Source organism: Zasmidium cellare (genome assembly GCF_010093935.1).
Source record: "Zasmidium cellare ATCC 36951 unplaced genomic scaffold M409scaffold_26, whole genome shotgun sequence".
Classification (NCBI taxonomy): domain Eukaryota; kingdom Fungi; phylum Ascomycota; class Dothideomycetes; order Mycosphaerellales; family Mycosphaerellaceae; genus Zasmidium; species Zasmidium cellare.
In genome coordinates, this window is record NW_022986970.1 from 484,931 (window position 1) to 501,980 (window position 17,050).

The following is a 17,050-nucleotide window of genomic DNA, read 5'->3' on the forward strand; positions in this document are numbered from 1 at the left end:
GAGCGTTGCTCAGCGTAAGTGTGAGCTACGAGGAGAGACTCTTTATATCTGTGTCCATGACTTTGAGTCGGACATTGAATGCGCTCAGCAAAGTCCGGCATGCTGCTCTTCCTTTGCACTAGGGCTTGGCACTACCATCAATGGGTTACGACGTTGCTTCGAAGCATGAGGCCTGCTGCTGTATGAGATGGTATATGACGTTGCGACTTTTCCTCCTTCAGAGCCTCCGGGTATCGTACGGAACGGGCCTTATGCTGAAAAAACACGAAATGAGGTTAGGGCAGTGTAGCTGTCCCGATTAGGAAGGAGTATTTTCTTGGCATCTCCACGAACCTATCGGAGACCAACCTATCAGAGGCGACGAGGAAGTCTCAGAACAAAGGCGAGGACTCGAGAAGGATTGAACGAATGAAATTTGGTTCACACGGTGATATTTCTCTTGTTCCGTAGTATTACATGCCCATCCGTACACCTATAAGTTCCCACCAGTTATTGTTGCGTCCTTGGTTCCAATCTCACATGCCAGTATGGCCTTTCTGTCTTGTCTCGCTTACGGCTCGTTTACGGCTCGGCCATAACACCACACTGGAGAAGCTTGTTAGCCACAAATCAGAAGAGTGAAGTGAAAAGGAAAGACTTACGCTCAAGAAAGCAGTATACTTGGTCTCAGAAGGAGGATCAATCTGGCTGTTGTAGACACAGCCGCGGTGCTCTCTGTCATCAACGCATTGGTAGAGATACGAGACCTGCGGCTGCAAGCCCGATTGGCCTGGCTGTTGACCGCCGCCTGGCTGGCCACCGTATGGTCCCGGTTGGCCGCCGAATTGGCCTTGCTGCTGGGGACTGAACTGGCCTTGCTGCTGATGTTGCTGTTGCTGCTGAGGATTGAATTGACCCTGTTGAGAAGGGAATTGGCCCTGTTGCTGTGGGTTGAATTGACCTTGTTGTTGAGGATTGAATTGACCCTGCTGCTGTGGGTTAAATTGGCCCTGTTGCTGTGGGTTGAATTGGCCCTGCTGCTGTGGGTTGAATTGACCCTGTTGAGGAGCGAACGAGCCTTGCTGCTGTGGGTTGAACTGACCCTGCTGCTGGGGATTGATGCCTTGAGGTTGATTGAATGAGCCTGGCACGTTGTTGGATTGGAGACCGCCGAGCTGCTGGTTCTGGGATTGACCAACGCCGCCCTGAGACTGAGACTGCTGTCTCTTGCCGACCTGACCTTGTGGCGCTTGTTGCGGCTGCTGTCCACCTTGTTGGCCATTGAACTGTCCAGGTCCCGCCTGGGACAGTGGGATCGCACCCTGCGGAGGCTGGCCGAACTGTCCCCTTTGAGGTCCAAAGTTGGGTGCAGCATCGACGGCACTGTTGGTGATCTGGTCCGGGGGCTTGGATGTAATCCACGCCACAACGTTGTCGTAGTTGAAGCCGCCATTCTGTCCGGGTTCGCATCCGAAGAATTGAATATCGATGTTTGCGTAGCAGATGGGATCGAAGGCACCGAACTTGTTAGTGAATGGGGCGTGCATGAATTCGACCGTATTGTCGTTGCTTCCGGTATCGGAACAGATGTCGCCTGAGCTAGACACGAAGTTGCTGTGGCTGCACCAGTTGTAGCCGTAGAGCCAAGCATCTATCTCGGTGCCACCATCGGGGAGTCTTGAAGGACGTTAGCAAACGTGTCTGGAAACGTTGAGTGAGAGTCGTGACTGACTGAACGACGGCCAATAAGATATTCGGACCGCGGTTTCCATCGAATGGGCAGATCGCGGTCTGACCAAGACCTTGAGCGGCCACATTGACGCCAAGAAGGCCAATAGCCGCTGCGGCAGCTGTTGTGAAGTGCATGCTGGGTTGTAAACAAGACGAAACTCTCAAGCGTTAAGGACTGAGAAAGACAGCGAGCGTAGAGTTAGAGAATGAATGTGAGCCAGCTAGTGATCCATCGTCGACATATATACGCCGGTCAGATCGGCAACTCTTGCACGGAGTTCCCTCTTCGTCTATTGAAGCCCGGTGTATCCGTCCAAGGTCCAGCATCTGCTTCAGATTTAATTCAGTTCCAAACTTTAAGCTCCAGCCTTTCACGAGACAGGTGTGTCGGTAGGGATCGTGCAACGTGCTCCACAGGGATGACGTCTCGGGTTCCTAGAATTTGGGACGCTGAGGAACTTTGAGAGAACGGACATGGTTCTTCCGCAAGGTGTTCGCAGAGACTCGTTTCGAGTGCGGTCCGCGACGGCAACACAACGCTGTTCAAGCAAAAGCCAGACAGTGTCAGACTTGGGTGCATAGCCTAGTCTTGTTGATACAGGGCGTGGCGAGAGATTGGAGGCCCTATGTGCGAGGATTTCAAACCTCATGATGTTGTTGAAATTGTCCAGGCTAGAGATGTCACGCATCATAGATGTAGAGGATACTCTGGTGGATCACGTTGAGCTTCAGCTTCTAATAAAGCGATCGACGTGGCGGGGGCATTTCAGCGTCTGATTGACTTCTTCGTTGTCGTTGTATCCCGTAACGAGGTAAGACCCAAGAAGTGGAACATCAGCTGGGTTTCTTGGTGAGATCACAGGACACATTCAGAGGAGCCGCCACGAAAGATGCTCCACTCTGATGTTCTTGGTCTTCCAAAGTCAAGTGCAGCGGAAGGAAGTCCGGGTTTCGGGATTGTAGTACTCACCCTGCACGGAGTGCCTTCCTCCTTGTCAAATCACCCTTGGTATAGAATGCCTGCACACGTTGAGAAGGGTCTTGAGGGATTGAAACTCGGCAATGCCAAGTCGCTCATCATCACTGACGTGGGTCGGGTCTGTGATATCCGGCAAGATCGTGTTGGAAATGTTGGTTCCTGCATGAATCGACCACGAGATTTTGCCAGATTTTCGATCAAAATTGTCACTGACTCTGCATCAAACGTGGCCAGTATGTCTCGTAATTTCCTGTAGACTGATTCATTTGTCCGAGGTCGACGCGTCCTGGTGCTGCATTTCATAGTTTCTCGCGGGTTCGGTCGATCATCGCGTGTGGCAGAAGCCAGCCTGAGTCACCACCTGGCGAAGGCCGGCAAACGAAGCGGAGGAGGGTGTGCTGAAAGCCATGGAATATTCGGCAGTGCCATCATCGGTGGAAGCAGAGACCGATGCAGGAACAGGCACAAAGCGAACATATGCTACTTGCTCGACGTTCTCCAAGCGGGCGGCCGAGCAATAGGTTGGACCACGATTGGCCTCTCCCATCGCCATATCAGCATTGAACCGGGATAACTACTTTGTAAAGCACTGATGCAGAACACAGTCTCGCTCGGTTCGATGGCTGCTCGAAGCCCTAGAGGCTTACAAGGGGGGCGTTAGAGTTGGCTTAATCGTCTGTCGATTGAAACCGCAGAAAGTCAGCTCCTCCAGACGCCAGTATATGTGTCTTCTCAAGTCCGCCAAATGGTGCGGTGGGTTGCTAGCCATCCATTCTCAAGCATGACGCCCGATAGCATTGTTTTGAGAAGATCTTCAGTAGCAGCAATGGATCGGGTCCCTGCAAAATAGCCTGGCAAGTGCATGAGTGTATGCAATAGAGATTTCCAGGCGTTCTGTAAGGTAGGGATATAGATCAGTCCATTTGAATCGCAAGAATGTAGAAGGGCAAGCCAGACTTGTTCACTCTGCAAGTCGATGTTCGTTCGGAGGACGAGGTTGAGTTTAAGGAGGCGCGGAACGGATCGCCGGAATGCGGGGTCCTAGCGGCCGTTGCGCGCCAAGAGTTCTGGAAGCCGTGACGCGTGGTAGAGAGAAAGTTGAGTGAATGTATCCGTCTCCTTTCACCCAATTTCTCGTCTTTCTCCCTCTCACGCTACACTCCCGGTCTGTAGTGTCAAGGCACCCTTCACAATGCCTTTCACTGCCTCAACAGCCCCCCACGCTCGTTCCTGAGGATGCGATTCCGGCACTATGCCACCCAGGCCACTCGCCGGATCACGCGACGTTACGCCTTCCTACGCTATCTTTCCATTCTGACGACGCTCCTGACTTGCGTCTGGTTCTACGCATTGTACAGCAGTGAGCGTTCGACTTTCCAATCTCATATTCAAGCCTGCAATTGGGACAAATGGGAAGAATGGCCGCATCATGCAAGACCTCACCATCTGGTCTTCGTTGCAGACCCTCAGCTCGTCGATCCTCACACTTATCCTGGACGTCCTTGGCCCCTGTCCAGCCTGACCGAGACATACACCGACCTGTACATGACCCGCAACTTTCGCCTAATTAATGAAAAGCTGGACCCCGACTCGGTGGTGTTTTTAGGAGACCTGTTCGATGGAGGAAGGGAATGGGCTACAAGCCGCGCAAGGAAGTTGACGCGGAGCCAAAGAGATATATTGATAAAACTTGGTGTAATCAAAGAAGGGGAAGAAGAAGGTCAGAAGGTGGCAAGAGGGCTCGATGGGCCAGAGAAAGGAGCGGCAGAGTCTTCCCAAGGTAAGAGCATTAATAAACGTAGCTTGGACAGCTACTATTACGCCAAGTCGCACCCACACTCACGCATCATCACCAAAGAAGAGCACAACATATGGCCCCGAGACGGCAAGACCGACTTGCGCGAATTTGTCCACGGGGAAGATGGACGATGGTCAAGCTATGGAGACAAGCAGTGGAACTCGGAGTTTGAACGTTTTGGGCGAATCTTCTTCGCACCAGAGCAGCTGTACCCTAATTCGGATCGCAATCTGGTACCTGCGGAGAACGAGGCTACCGATGCTGTCAGTGTGGAAAATGGGGCGAACTACGTCAACTGGCAACAGTACGCCGTTGGAGGCAGGCATCGACAAGTCAAGACAAGCCTACCTGGAAACCACGACCTTGGATTTGGAGCTGGAGTGCAAATGCCCGTCCGCGATCGTTTCCAGAGTCACTTCGGCGACACGAACTCTGTGTACGTGATAGGGAATCACACTTTTGTCGGTATTGATGCCCCATCACTTTCGGCCTTTGACGAGTATGTGCTTGGCGATGGAGAGATGTCGGAGGAGAGAAGGATAAATTTCCAGCATCTCTGGAAGCCAGCGGACGAATTCCTAGATGATCTTTCGAGCATCGCGCCCAAGGTCGTTGCAGATACGCTGAATGCGTATTACCCCGGAGAGCACGAAGCTGAAGGTTACTGGCACGAAGTCTCTAATCCTAAAGACATGACACATCAACCGACGCTGGGGGCAAAGGCGAAGAGGAAACCTAAGCTGCCAGTCATACTCCTCTCACATATTCCACTATTCCGCAATCCCGATGTTGACTGTGGCAAGAGTCGAGAGAAAGGCAGGTCGATTCCTATACACCGCGGCTACCAATATCAGAACGTTCTCACGCCGACACTGACCGGAAGGATCACGAAGAAGGTGTCCGAGGCTGGCGACATCATTCATGCGTTTTCAGGGGATGACCATGACTATTGCGACATCACACATCGATTCAATGTTGGACGCTGGAACGAAGAAACTAACAAGGAGCAAGTGATCATGCAGACAGCTAGAGAAATCACTGTCAAAAGCTTTAGTTGGGCCATGGGCGTTCGACGGCCTGGCTTTCAACTCGTGAGCTTGTGGAATCCCGTCGATGAGATGGGTAACACAGTGGGAACGCCACTTCCCACAATCCAGAGCCATCTCTGTTTGTTGCCTGATCAACTGAGCATCTTCATCAATTACGCGATACTCCTCGGCTGGACTTTGTTGATTCTGCTCATTCGAGCTGTAGTCATCGGTATTCGAAACAAACCTTCCGTGGACGATGAGGAGGTTGAAAGTGAGTTTGGAAGAAAGCTCTCCTTGCCTCGATATCAGTCAAGATCAAGCTCGAAGGAAAGCGGCAGAGCGAATGGCTATGTTAGCCCAAACAAAAGCCAGCAGAACGAAACGCAAGGCCGCCAGCGTGCATCATCCACCTCTACCTCGACAACCAGTATCAACAACAACAATCTCAGCGTCCAGCGAAGTTACAGCTCTCGTACGAGGAGTGTGAGCCCAGCTGTTGGTTCAGCTGGCATGAACTACAATTTCAACACCAGCAGCCAGGTTTTGCCGAATCTGCAGGACAAGAGTCGCCCGCTCATTGAGAAAGCTGGCTTTTACCCTGAGCTACGGTGGCAGGATCCTGACGATTCAGATGAAGAGTCTCACGTTGGCGAAGACCAAGACAGCCAAGCCAAATGGAAGAAGCGAAAGCGGACAACGAGCAGAGCGCGAAGAACGTTCAACGAATTTGTTATTAGCGTGGCGTTTGTGGCGGTTCCATGTGGCCTGTTTTACTCATTCCTCATCAAAAATGGTTGAGGTTGTGATATCACTTGCACAATTGAAAGTACTGCACGAAGACCTACTGGGATAGCGGTCTTCGCAGACCTAGCATCACTGATCAGACCATCGTCCTAGTCGAGCTGGATTGTGGAGCCGACAAGCTTTTGCTCTTATGCAAGGTACAGTCTGAGCTCAGCATCATCAGGATTCTGTCGAGGTAACTACCATGCGGGGTTCTACTCAAACGAGAAAGATTTCGACACCGAGTTCAAAGACTGCTTGCGATGTCATCGACCGTACGGCCGACCACGTGCACGGGCGAAGCGATTCAAGAGGGAAATCGAGCAGAGATACAATAAGAGTCCAGCACTCCCAGAGACTTTCTGTGGTCACGGTACCAGTGTTTCTCACTTGTCCATTATTCCACGATGCGTTCTCTATGCAGTCTGTCCTCCATCCTCTCCGTCTGCGCCATCATTCCTTCTACGTTTGCCCAATTCAACACTAGCTACCTTCACTACTATGGCTCCAGCACCTATCCAAACATCTCACGCAATTCAACGGACGGCGACCGCAATTACAGAGCTCCTGAGTTCCCCATCTTAGGATGGACGCAATACAAGAACAACCCGATCATGGGTCCCTCAAACAACAGCTGGGAGTCCAGTTACCTGTTCAACCCAGCTGCGGCAGTAGTCGACGACAAGGTGTTCCTGCTGTACCGCGCTCAGAATGAGAGCTTGATTTCGAGCATTGGACTCGCCTGGTCCTACGATGGCTACAACTTCACACGCTACAATCAACCAGTCTTCTTCCCCACCGAACCCTACGAACGCAACGGAACTGAAGATCCTCGACTTGTGCGTGTGAATGGTACTTTCTACATGACCTACACCGGCTTCAACGGCAATCAGGCTGTGCTTTGCATGGCGACGTCTGAGAATCTTGTCAGCTGGCAGAAGCATGGGCCTATCTTGCCGTACAATACCGATGTCGTGTACAGGCCGGAAGACAACTACAACCGTCCAAGAGAAGGCTGGAGCAAGAGCGGTGCGATTGCGCCGGAGAAGGTCAACGGTCTGTATCAGATGCAGTGGGGAGACAGCTACCTTTACACTGCCAACTCGACGGATCTGATAAATTGGAACTATGTGAGTAACAGTATGCTTGTCTCTCACGTCCTAGCTGACGACGTCTGCTCTCTAGACCAAGAATGACATACCATTCGCCCAACGTATCCACGACTGGGAGTTTGGACTGATGGAATCCGCCGGTGCCCTCATCAAGACCCGCTCTGGCAAGCACTGGATCAAATTCTACAACGGCGTAGGACAAGGATTCGGTGGCTACAAGTTCGGACAGTACAGCACTGGACAGATGCTCGTCGACCTGGAGAACGCGCCTCGGGGCCCACCAGTTGCACGTATGGAGCTGCCGATTTTGCAACCAGTCTTTACGGCAGGCCAGGTTAGCAATGTGCTCTTCAGTGAAGCTACGGTGCAGTTCAAGGGGAAGTGGTTCATGTATTATGGCGAGGGTGATGCGTATTTGGGGACTGCTACTGCGCCTGTGCAGGACTAAGCGAACGTCGACTGCTTTGGACTTGACCGACAGACCTGCGTACCTGAAAGAGAGCACTTCACAGAAACATCACCACCAGATATCACTACTTTGCTCGATCATCTTGCATTCACATCAAGCTGCGTACAGGTGGAGCCGACCTCTTCGGCCCGTATTAACTTTGTTCCTGCGTCCAGCGTCATCGAGGGATTCACTCACATGCGGGGATCTCGAGCTTTCCTGCTGTGCCTTTCCCAGCCTCCCTCCCAGCACTTCGAGCGAAACAACGTCAGGTCAGGTCAGCAGGAAAGCGGTGTCACTTGCAGCAACGAAGGATCGAAGCTGTTCGCTTGAGCGGATGCAACATCGTGGGTAGGAAACGAAGCAAAAGCTTCGAGGTAGGCCAAGTCTTTCTTTCGATATCTCTCGGCGGGGACTCCATCTTCTAGGCTTCTGCTGTTTCTTGGTTGAACGAGGAACATGAGGTTCTTAGTGTTGGTAGCTGCGGCTACTGTCGTGGGTGCAACTCCCGTTAAACGCCAACAACCACAAAGCAACCCAATCCTCCATTTCTTCGTGTTGTAAGTCAACCCGAACCACCCATCCCCTCAAAAACACCAATGCAACAACTAACCCACCCGACTCAGCGGCGACTCGTACTCCTCCTCCGGCTTCAACGAAACCAGCCCAGCACCCAGCATCTCGCAACCCCTAGGCTTCCCACCCCTCGGCACCTCACCGGATGATTTACTAGGAAACCCACTCATCGCCAACCAAACTTCCTCCAACGGGCCCAACTGGGTCGAGTTCCTCACAGCAAGATGGAACACGACCACAACACTGACGTACGACTTTGCGATTTCCGGCGCGAGCATTCCAGATGGTTATACAGACCAAGCGCTGAACATCTACGAGCCGAAATACTCCTCTCTCTACGCGGGGGACTACGGGAATACCTCCAGCCAAATCCCCATCTCGAACCAATCTTCCAGCGGCAGCGGCGGAGAGACTCTCGGCATGACCTGGACAAGCAACACCTCCATCTTCGCCTCCTGGGTCGGCATCAACGACATCAACTGGTGCTCCCTCCTCTTCACCACGACCCCCGACGTCCCCTTCTCGGAATGCCTCCCACCCCGCCTGGACGCCTACTTCAACCTCATGGACAACCTCTACATAACCGGCGCGCGCAACTTCTTCTTCATAAACCTCCCCCCGCTCCAACGCGCGCCCATGGTCTTCGAAAAAGGCCAGAAAATCATCGACAACTACGCCCAAGGCGTCGCCCTCTGGAACCAGAACCTCTTCCCGGCCTACGTGCGGAATTTCACGGCGCAGCACCCGGGAAGTCGCGCGGTGGTTTACGACGCGCATAGTGCGTTCAGCACGATTCTGGATCATCCGCGGTATTATGGGTTCAGGGATAGTACGTGCTATAGTTGCATTGGGTGTCGCAATGTGACGGGGTGCTTTTGGAGTAATAATTATCATCCGGTGTGGCAGGTGCATGATCGGTTGTCGAGGGATATGGTGGCGAATTTGACGGCGGTGGGGTGGCCGGTTCAGCAGCCTGTTAGTTGAGGGGGAGTGATGGAGGGATTGTGGCGAGGCGTGTTGTCTTTTGGTCATCGAACGGGGTGTAGGTTTCTCCTCGAGCTGCTGGATCACTATGTGTATGGAGGGAGGCTTTGACGGCCGCCAGAGCCCAGGCGTGACAGTACCTGTCGTTGCGGCCACAGCTAGGCGAGATCGAAGACTGTAATGGACGAGAGGAAAAGAGCCGCATCCCGTTGCGTCTCAACGAGTTACACATCCGTGTAAGTACATGCCATATCTCATATGCTCTGAAAAGGAGTCCGTCGTATTTATCATCTATACTCATCCCATCCCATCATGATCCCGAGCCCAAAAACTCCCCTTGGACATCACTCATCAACGCCATCACAAACTCATAACATCCGTGCCAGCATCATCGCCCCACCCCTCCCCATCCATCCCCATTCCCACGCCCATGTCCATGCCTTCCCCAAACTGAAACCCCTGCACCGGCGCACTCAAATGCAACTCACTCGTCGGCGTCGCCGAAGGCTTCTCCGGCAACCGCCTCAACATCTCGCTCGTCGCATCCAACATCTCCAGCGCGCCGTGGATCCATACCGCCTTCTTCCCGCTCACCGTCAACGTCCATTTGAACTCGTTCAGGCGACACGCGTAGAAGTACGCTTCCTCTTTCCCGGGGCTTGTTGCCATGAGTAAGGCGCCGAAGGTGCCCACGAGGGCGAAGTTGGACGCCGAGGCGAAGTACCAGAATGCGTCGAGATGTTCGGGTTTGAGGCGGTTGACGAAGTCCAAGGCGCTGATGAGGCGGGTCTTCGCGGCGGAGCGGCAGATGTACAGCATGTACGGGTCAGAGGTCGCCGGGTCGAGCGACTGGACTATGCGGCGGTGGATGCTGATTTCGGTCGCGAAGTACGCGAGGTGGAGGTAGCCCTGGGAGGAGAGCTGGCCGGGGGTGAAGCTGTCCATTTTGCAGTCGGTGGGCAGTTTGGCGAACCACTCTTTCAGTTTGAGCTGGACGGGTTTGGCGCGGTTGAGGACGAGTTGGGTGGCATAGCGGCCCGCCGAGGTGTATTCTGCCTTGGCCTTTTCGCTGTAAAAGGTGTCGCAGACTTCGGCCATGATGTTTGTGAGGGAGATCATTTGCATGAAAACGATGCGGCCTTTGGAGACTTGGGGGTCGACGTCTTCGGAGGGGGTGGGGAGGGGGTCGATGGACTCGTCGAAGTCTTCTTCGGTTGGTGCTGAGACGTTCCAGTCTGCGCCGTTGATGTGTGATGGTCGGCCGTGCATCACGGCACTCCACTTGTCCTGCATGTAGAGTGCCCATGCGAGGCGTTTTCGTAGTAGCGTCTCCCATCGAGGGATTGACCAGTCTGAGCAGTCCAGATGAAGACCTATATCTTGTCCCAGAGCGACGAGTTGGACGGTCAAGGTCCATGTGCTAGATTTGGGACGCTGCAGTAGTAACAAGCCAGCTTGTACTGCAGAGATCTTGGGTCGTTGCATCGAGATGGTCAGGCTTGTGATCGCGATGTACTCCAGCTTCTCGACGTCGGGTTTAGAATGGGACGAGACTGCAGGGTCCTGATCCCACCATGCCAGTGCAAGCAAGTACATGGCAGCAAGCAATGGTGGGTTGAATCGCCTATCGCCATGTTGATGTCGATCGAGAAAGGCACGTTTCTGGATGATGGGATAGCTCGGGTGGACGTTGCGAAAGTAGATATCGATAAGAGCAGACCCATGAGGACCAACGACCTGCTCAATCTCCGCTAAAGCTCGTGCTTCGTCGTCCGGTATTTGGACATCGGCATCGGCATGTGTGCTGAAGTATTCCGAACCAGTGACTTGCCGAAGGGTGCCGACCCGTGACTCGGTCTCATTCTTGTCGTTGAAGTTGCCGAGACCGATGAGGGATGCATCCAAAGCAGTCGTCTGGCCGAGATACTTGCAATGCCGATGCCGTTGCAGGCTCAGCGTCTCGTCCACGGCGAAGGGTTTCCTCATCGAGGGCTGGACCACGCCGACGAGTGGTGCAGACTCCGTCTTGGGCCTGGGCGGAGTGGGAGCAGGAGGAAGTGGGCGTTGGGTGACAGCAGGGCTCTTCTTTGCAGGGCTATCGCTCTTCATGCCATCGTCTGCCTTTCGTTTACGTGGTTGGGCATTCTCCACAAACGTGCAGTCTTGCTTGTGGAACTACGAAAGATTAGAGGAAAGAAGCCTTGGCATCGATAGAGGGAAGACGTACCTCGCAGAGAACACATTTCTTAGATTCCTGCAGAACGCACTTGCTTTTTCGTCTCCGGCAACCGTCACAGGGTCGTTCTCTTCGCGGGCGGTTAGGCTGGGCAGTCTGCTGGAGTTGCTTTAAAGCAGGACGGTTCTCTTTACCCTCCATGTGGTGTTTCGGGGGAGTCCAGGCGGCGATAGGACGTGGCGAGGGCCGTGGGGCCAAAGGGGGGACAGCCATGGCCGTGGCCATTGTGAGGTTCCAGAACCCGGCAAGATTGACGTCGGTGTTGATAGCGAGGCAGGAGGTTTATGGCAGATAGGCCGCGCTTGGCGTTCAGCTGGACTTCCGGATGGGGCAGATGTTGCACGCGAGAGTCTGCAGTGGCCGGAGACAGAGGTCGCACGAGCAAACGGGGAGCGCCCCAGGTATCTGGCAGCGGAAAGACAAAGGCAGGATAGATGGGCTTATCAGCGAATAAGCAGGATAATGCGAGGGACGACAAATGCCAACACTAAGCGTGGTCAGACGAGCCGCTGAGGGCGGTGATGAAGAACAGATAGTCGAGCGTCTTGGGGGTCATTGAGACAACGTGGAGTGGTCAACGCGAGATCGGCATGGATAGGAACATCGATAGATGATATGTGAATGATGGAGATAGGGAAGGGGGTATACTCGACGCGGCACGCGAGGGCGTCGTGTGCGTTTGGTGATGATATACCGCCATGCGCCAAGGGCACGAGTGTCTCGAGGCTGCGGTGCTGGATTACGGAGGTTTGGCACAAGCGTGCGGTTCCCTGGACGCTGTACGTAAAAACCGCAATCCAGTACCTAAGAGAAATGCAGAGCGAGGCGCAGACTTTAGGTGAAGGAGAGCAGACGACCAGGCTCTTATCAGTGCCTGCTCTCGGCCAATCAACGCGCAGATAACAGCAATGAATTCACAAACCGATTCGATTAGACTTTGCTCAGATCCCGCCTTGCCCGACAAAGACACGCCGAGATAGCAGTGTGGAGGCCGATCCTGTGTACGAGTGACTTCACCTCTGCCGTATTACCTCGTCCGTTGTGGGCGGCCTGCCATCCCTAATATTGCCGGTCTAGCTTGGTCGTGTGCACCTACATCATCGTCTGTCACCGCCGTCTGCCATATGCGTGGTTTGCATGGCCGCCTCAACTTTCAGCCTCAAGTTGAAGTAGCTTCATCTCCAGCACTGTGACGTTTATTCCCCGGACCGCATCTCCACCATGGGTCTCCCTGAACCTGGTCGCTGCCACGGATCGTGTCGTTTCGGCTTCCGTGTCACTGGTAGCACATAGTGAATGAAAAGCTGTCTGTCTTTCGGTCACTCATCATCGGAAGGGCGTCCAGAAAGAGCGTGGATATGGGAACATGACGTGGTTGGCCATGCATTTCGCAAGAGTCGGCAACTCGCCGTTGATGGAGAATCTGCGCATCGGACTGGACCCGAGATCAGGTCGAGTGACTGCTGCTGGTCTCGGTGAAGTCTCGCGAGGCGTCGACAGCCTTCGTAAAACATTTTGCCCACAACAACGACGTCAGCGCATTTTCTCCGCTGGTCAAACTGTCCGTAATCTGGGCAGAGCGCAGGGTGATTCCAACGGCGAAACCATGGGACGCCAGGCGTCCTTGAGTCAAACACAAGAGGGTTTCGTCTCGGTCATGGCAATGGTACGTATCGCATTTCGAGACACTCGGCGTCTTTCCACGGGGACAAAGCGAACAGCATGCTGTTGCCGGTCATGCTCGAACGCAACGATCTTCAAGTCCTGATAACACCGGGCATCGGTTCGATCGTAGAAGCGGCTGTTCAAGTCCGACTGTCGTGACAGGCTCTCTTCGAAAGCCGTGAAGGCTGCACACCTGCCATCTTTTCGCTAGGTAAGATTGCCTAGTATTGTCCAAAGATGTGGGAGCGTAAGGCGAATGCAGAAAAGATGATGTTGAGGCGGACTGGAGTGTTTGTATTTCAACGAGAACAGCACGCCATTCGAGGAAGCAACAGCGTGAGACGCCAAGCCCTACAGCAGGAAGCAGGAAGGCACAGTCTCGCCACGTGCAACGAACCGACTATTTGGATGAACAGGCGTTTCGGGCATGGATATTTTTACACGTTCTGGAACCTCAAGATTGGCTCTATCAGCTATTCGTCCTCTCCACCCAAACGCCATCACATCGGGACGTCGCTTCAGCCTGACTTCTCCATGTCATGCGGGCAAAGAGCTTCAAAGGGGGCCGCATGATTAGGACAAACCACTGCAAAGCCCTCAGACGCTATCGCAACTCTTCACGGCACACCGATGAAAAGGAAAGGGGCGGCACTTGGTCGTTCGAGGCATGCATTCCACGCTCTATTTCAAAGCAACATTGGTATCATCTAAGCAACAGAACACTTAAAAGGCAACCCACAAGGTCCCTTACTCTCATCCTCCTTCTCTTGTGCAGCAGGGGCCGCAGCGGACGACTGCTGTTGTCCTTGTGCAGGTTTACTCTGCCCACCCTCCGTCTTTGCCGGAGCTGTTGTTCCTTGCTCTTGCTTCTGTCCGTTCGCGCTGCCATCTAGTCACGCGAAGTTGACCTTGCTGACGGCGCCGTAGAAGGCTTTGCCTTGCTCTTTTGCGAGGGTGAGTTCTTTCTCGGTGGGTTGGCGGGAGCCGTCGCCGGCCTAGAGGGAGAGGAGCAGATGTTAGTTTGAGAGTTGCTTGGAAGTGATTGACAGAGAATTACCGAGAATGTTCCTGCTCCCCAGGCGCTTCCACCGCGGACCTCAGAGACGTCGCCGAGGATGCTGAAGGTGGTCTTGTAGCCCAGAGGGACATAGATGAAGCCGTGGTGAGTCAACGTGGAAATCGAGTTCAAGGCAGTGACCTCTTGCCCTCCACCGATCGTGCCGGTCGAAACGAAGAGGCCAGCATATTTGCCCCAGAAGGCACCGGTCTGCCATTGGCCACCAGTGGAATCCCAAAAGGTCTTCCACTGAGCTGGGAAGGTACCGTAACGAGTGGGGATGCCCTGCGTAATCTGTTAATGGTGCTGTCGTCGTGCTCGCAGTGGGAGTACGTACAAACAAGAACGCATCGTACTGCTCGAGTGTCTTAGGGTCGGCAATAGGGATGCTGGTGTCCTTTGGAGGAGCGTGCATCTTTCCAAGGACCTCCTCGGGAAGAGTCTCTTGGATCTGGAAGACGTCGACGCTGCCACCCGCTTCCTTGATACCAGCCGCCTCAGCGTCGGCGAGCTGCTTGATGTGGCCCCATGTGGAGTACTAGACATCGACAATGTCAGCATTGAGAACAAGAACTGCAGCCATTGAGTGCCATTGAGCAGCTCATGAGCTTAGTCGGTAAGGCCAAACATACGTAGACAATAGCGATCTTTGGAGCCATGCTGCTGACCTTTTGCGGAGACAGAAAGCAAGAGACAGTGATGAGGGATGGAAAGAAAGAAGAAAAAGACGGCCGTGGAACCAAGAACCTTCTTATTCCTCTCCCTCACGCATCCATGTCCATCATCGAGCCATCAACAAAGCTTTCGACGTGCTTCTGCATGCCCCTCGCGGCGGTGGGCTACTACCCGACTAGGCATTTAGCTGTCTTTCATGCGGTAATCCTTCTCACGAATTGGCGCGTAAGAGGGTTTCCCGGCTCAGGAGCCGGCAGGAGAATGTGGAGTCTTTTCTGCTTTGGGGGCTTTGTCAGTACGAATAAACGAGCTAATTTCTCGGCGATATGAGGCGGAAGGACTGCGCTGCATGCCACTTCGTCTGCTTAGTTGCTTGGCTGGGGTGTGATGTGTCTAAGACGTAGGTAGGGCTTTGGCATCAACAGTCATCGTTTTGAAATCAACATTGAAGCCTTTGCAGCTCTCGTACCTGCGTCACGGATGCTTCCGAGCGGGATAGGCCATTCTGCCGATGAACGTAAATGCAGACAGAAGTGAGGCTCAAAGTGAAGGCAAATGTGGATACTGAAGTAAAGGGTCAAGTAAGCAGTTAAATGAGAGTTCAAGTAAAAGGCCGAGTGAGAGATCGATTGAAAGGTCAAATAAAAGGTCAAATAAAAGGTCAAATAAAAGGTCAAGTGAAGGATAAAGTGAAAGGCTAAATGAAAGTTTAAATGAAAGCTTCAATGAAGGACCAAGTGAACCGTACATCTCTAGCTCTTGGGAAAGATCTTTGGCTTCGTACCTCATTGCATTTTTCCTCTCTTCTGGAATCGTGGCTTTGCAGCTCTTGTCGATGGAAGGCGTACCTGCCTCGTGAGATCTTCCGAAGAATACCCCCGCTTAGCGAGCCGAAGGTAGGCATCAAACAATCAATTGCGACTTGCTCAAGCACAACAACAACATCAACAAGCCAGAACCGCCGTGCCAGTGCCATCCGTCCGGGAACCCTCGTAACCTTCGTGAAATAAGAGACGAATTGCTAACTTGATTTTGCGACAGAACACAAGATGGCTGGCGACGAAGACGAAGACGACTACCTGTCGATGCCCCTCGACCACATCAAGGAAGAGAGGGAGAGCTCCATCAAGCGCGTAGCCCGCCTCAAGCAAGAACGCCTCGACCGAGGCCACGTCAAGTCCAAGGCCGAGCGCAAGAAGCAAGCTGAAGAAGACCGCGAGAAAGCACTCGCCACCGCAATCGACAGCTCCAACAAAGGCGCCAAGATGATGTCCAAGATGGGCTACGAAGGCGGCGCTTTGGGCAAGACGGAGGGTGCGCGTACTCAACCCATCCAGCTGCAGATGAAGGAGGATCGCGGTGGTCTCGGTATGGAGAACGACAAGAAGCGGAAGATCCGTGAAGCAGCCGAGGCGGCGAACGTCAACGAGAAGCGCGTCAAGCTTACTCTGGAGGAGTATCGCGAGCGCAACCGACTCGAGAGAGAGGAGAAGAAGCAAGAGGCTCAGCTGTGGACTGCTATGCGTACCCTCGAGACCTTTGAGACGGAGGACGAGCCAGATGCAGTCAAGGGCCAAGCCGATGGCACCGCGAAGAAATCGAAGACTACGCCACTGCACTCGATCAACGTACTCTGGCGCTCAGTTGTCAAGGAGCGACTCGGAAAGGATCACAAGCGCCGCATGAACAGCAAGCTGGCCCAGAGCCTGTCTCGTCGAACCGACTACAACGACGTGGATTGCGACGAGGACGACAAGGTGGCTTCCGGCGCCGAAGTGGAGGAGGATCTCGACGAAGAGGACGCTGAGCTGGACGAGTTTCAAGCTCTGCCTGTGGGCGAGAGACTTCAGAAGGTCGTGGCCTACCTTCGCGAGCACTACTTCTACTGCTTCTGGTGCATGATCCGCTACCCAACCAAGGAGATGGGAGACTGCCCTGGCTTGTCGGAGGACGAGCATGGCTAAGCTGGGACCAGTCTACCGATTCTCAACCCGTA

At 53.6% G+C, this 17,050-nt stretch overlaps 8 protein-coding genes across 8 annotated transcripts; 5 read left to right on the forward strand and 3 right to left on the reverse strand.

Annotated features, from left to right (window-relative positions):
• Positions 1–561: 561 nt before the first annotated feature.
• On the reverse strand, positions 562–1,845 carry M409DRAFT_56748 (uncharacterized protein; the record flags this gene model as incomplete). The annotated part of the gene is made up of 3 exons (XM_033813386.1): positions 562–585; positions 642–1,656; positions 1,712–1,845. 3 exons carry the CDS (start codon positions 1,843–1,845, stop codon positions 562–564), a joined length of 1,173 nt encoding a protein of 390 aa, XP_033665378.1.
• A 2,080-nt stretch (positions 1,846–3,925) lies between these two features.
• M409DRAFT_25368 (uncharacterized protein) lies at positions 3,926–6,316 on the forward strand (the record flags this gene model as incomplete). Its single annotated transcript, XM_033807655.1, has 1 exon — positions 3,926–6,316. The coding sequence occupies one exon, from the start codon at positions 3,926–3,928 to the stop codon at positions 6,314–6,316; it is 2,391 nt and encodes a 796-aa protein (XP_033665379.1).
• Positions 6,317–6,708: 392 nt separating this feature from the next.
• M409DRAFT_67976 (glycoside hydrolase family 130 protein) lies at positions 6,709–7,861 on the forward strand (the record flags this gene model as incomplete). The annotated part of the gene is made up of 3 exons (XM_033817639.1): positions 6,709–6,767; positions 6,813–7,431; positions 7,487–7,861. 3 exons carry the CDS (start codon positions 6,709–6,711, stop codon positions 7,859–7,861), a joined length of 1,053 nt encoding a protein of 350 aa, XP_033665380.1.
• Positions 7,862–8,320: 459 nt separating this feature from the next.
• On the forward strand, positions 8,321–9,421 carry M409DRAFT_25370 (carbohydrate esterase family 16 protein; the record flags this gene model as incomplete). The annotated part of the gene is made up of 2 exons (XM_033807656.1): positions 8,321–8,421; positions 8,488–9,421. The coding sequence occupies 2 exons, from the start codon at positions 8,321–8,323 to the stop codon at positions 9,419–9,421; spliced, it is 1,035 nt and encodes a 344-aa protein (XP_033665381.1).
• A 310-nt stretch (positions 9,422–9,731) lies between these two features.
• M409DRAFT_67978 (uncharacterized protein) lies at positions 9,732–11,882 on the reverse strand (the record flags this gene model as incomplete). Its single annotated transcript, XM_033817640.1, has 3 exons — positions 9,732–9,757; positions 9,895–11,596; positions 11,649–11,882. 3 exons carry the CDS (start codon positions 11,880–11,882, stop codon positions 9,732–9,734), a joined length of 1,962 nt encoding a protein of 653 aa, XP_033665382.1.
• A 1,141-nt stretch (positions 11,883–13,023) lies between these two features.
• M409DRAFT_56753 (uncharacterized protein) lies at positions 13,024–13,895 on the forward strand (the record flags this gene model as incomplete). The annotated part of the gene is made up of 2 exons (XM_033813387.1): positions 13,024–13,323; positions 13,560–13,895. The coding sequence occupies 2 exons, from the start codon at positions 13,024–13,026 to the stop codon at positions 13,893–13,895; spliced, it is 636 nt and encodes a 211-aa protein (XP_033665383.1).
• A 320-nt stretch (positions 13,896–14,215) lies between these two features.
• M409DRAFT_67979 (benzoquinone reductase) lies at positions 14,216–15,038 on the reverse strand (the record flags this gene model as incomplete). The annotated part of the gene is made up of 4 exons (XM_033817641.1): positions 14,216–14,317; positions 14,380–14,664; positions 14,717–14,917; positions 15,012–15,038. The coding sequence occupies 4 exons, from the start codon at positions 15,036–15,038 to the stop codon at positions 14,216–14,218; spliced, it is 615 nt and encodes a 204-aa protein (XP_033665384.1).
• A 1,065-nt stretch (positions 15,039–16,103) lies between these two features.
• On the forward strand, positions 16,104–17,018 carry M409DRAFT_67980 (uncharacterized protein; the record flags this gene model as incomplete). The annotated part of the gene is made up of 1 exon (XM_033817642.1): positions 16,104–17,018. The coding sequence occupies one exon, from the start codon at positions 16,104–16,106 to the stop codon at positions 17,016–17,018; it is 915 nt and encodes a 304-aa protein (XP_033665385.1).
• Between the last annotated feature and the right edge of the window lie 32 nt (positions 17,019–17,050).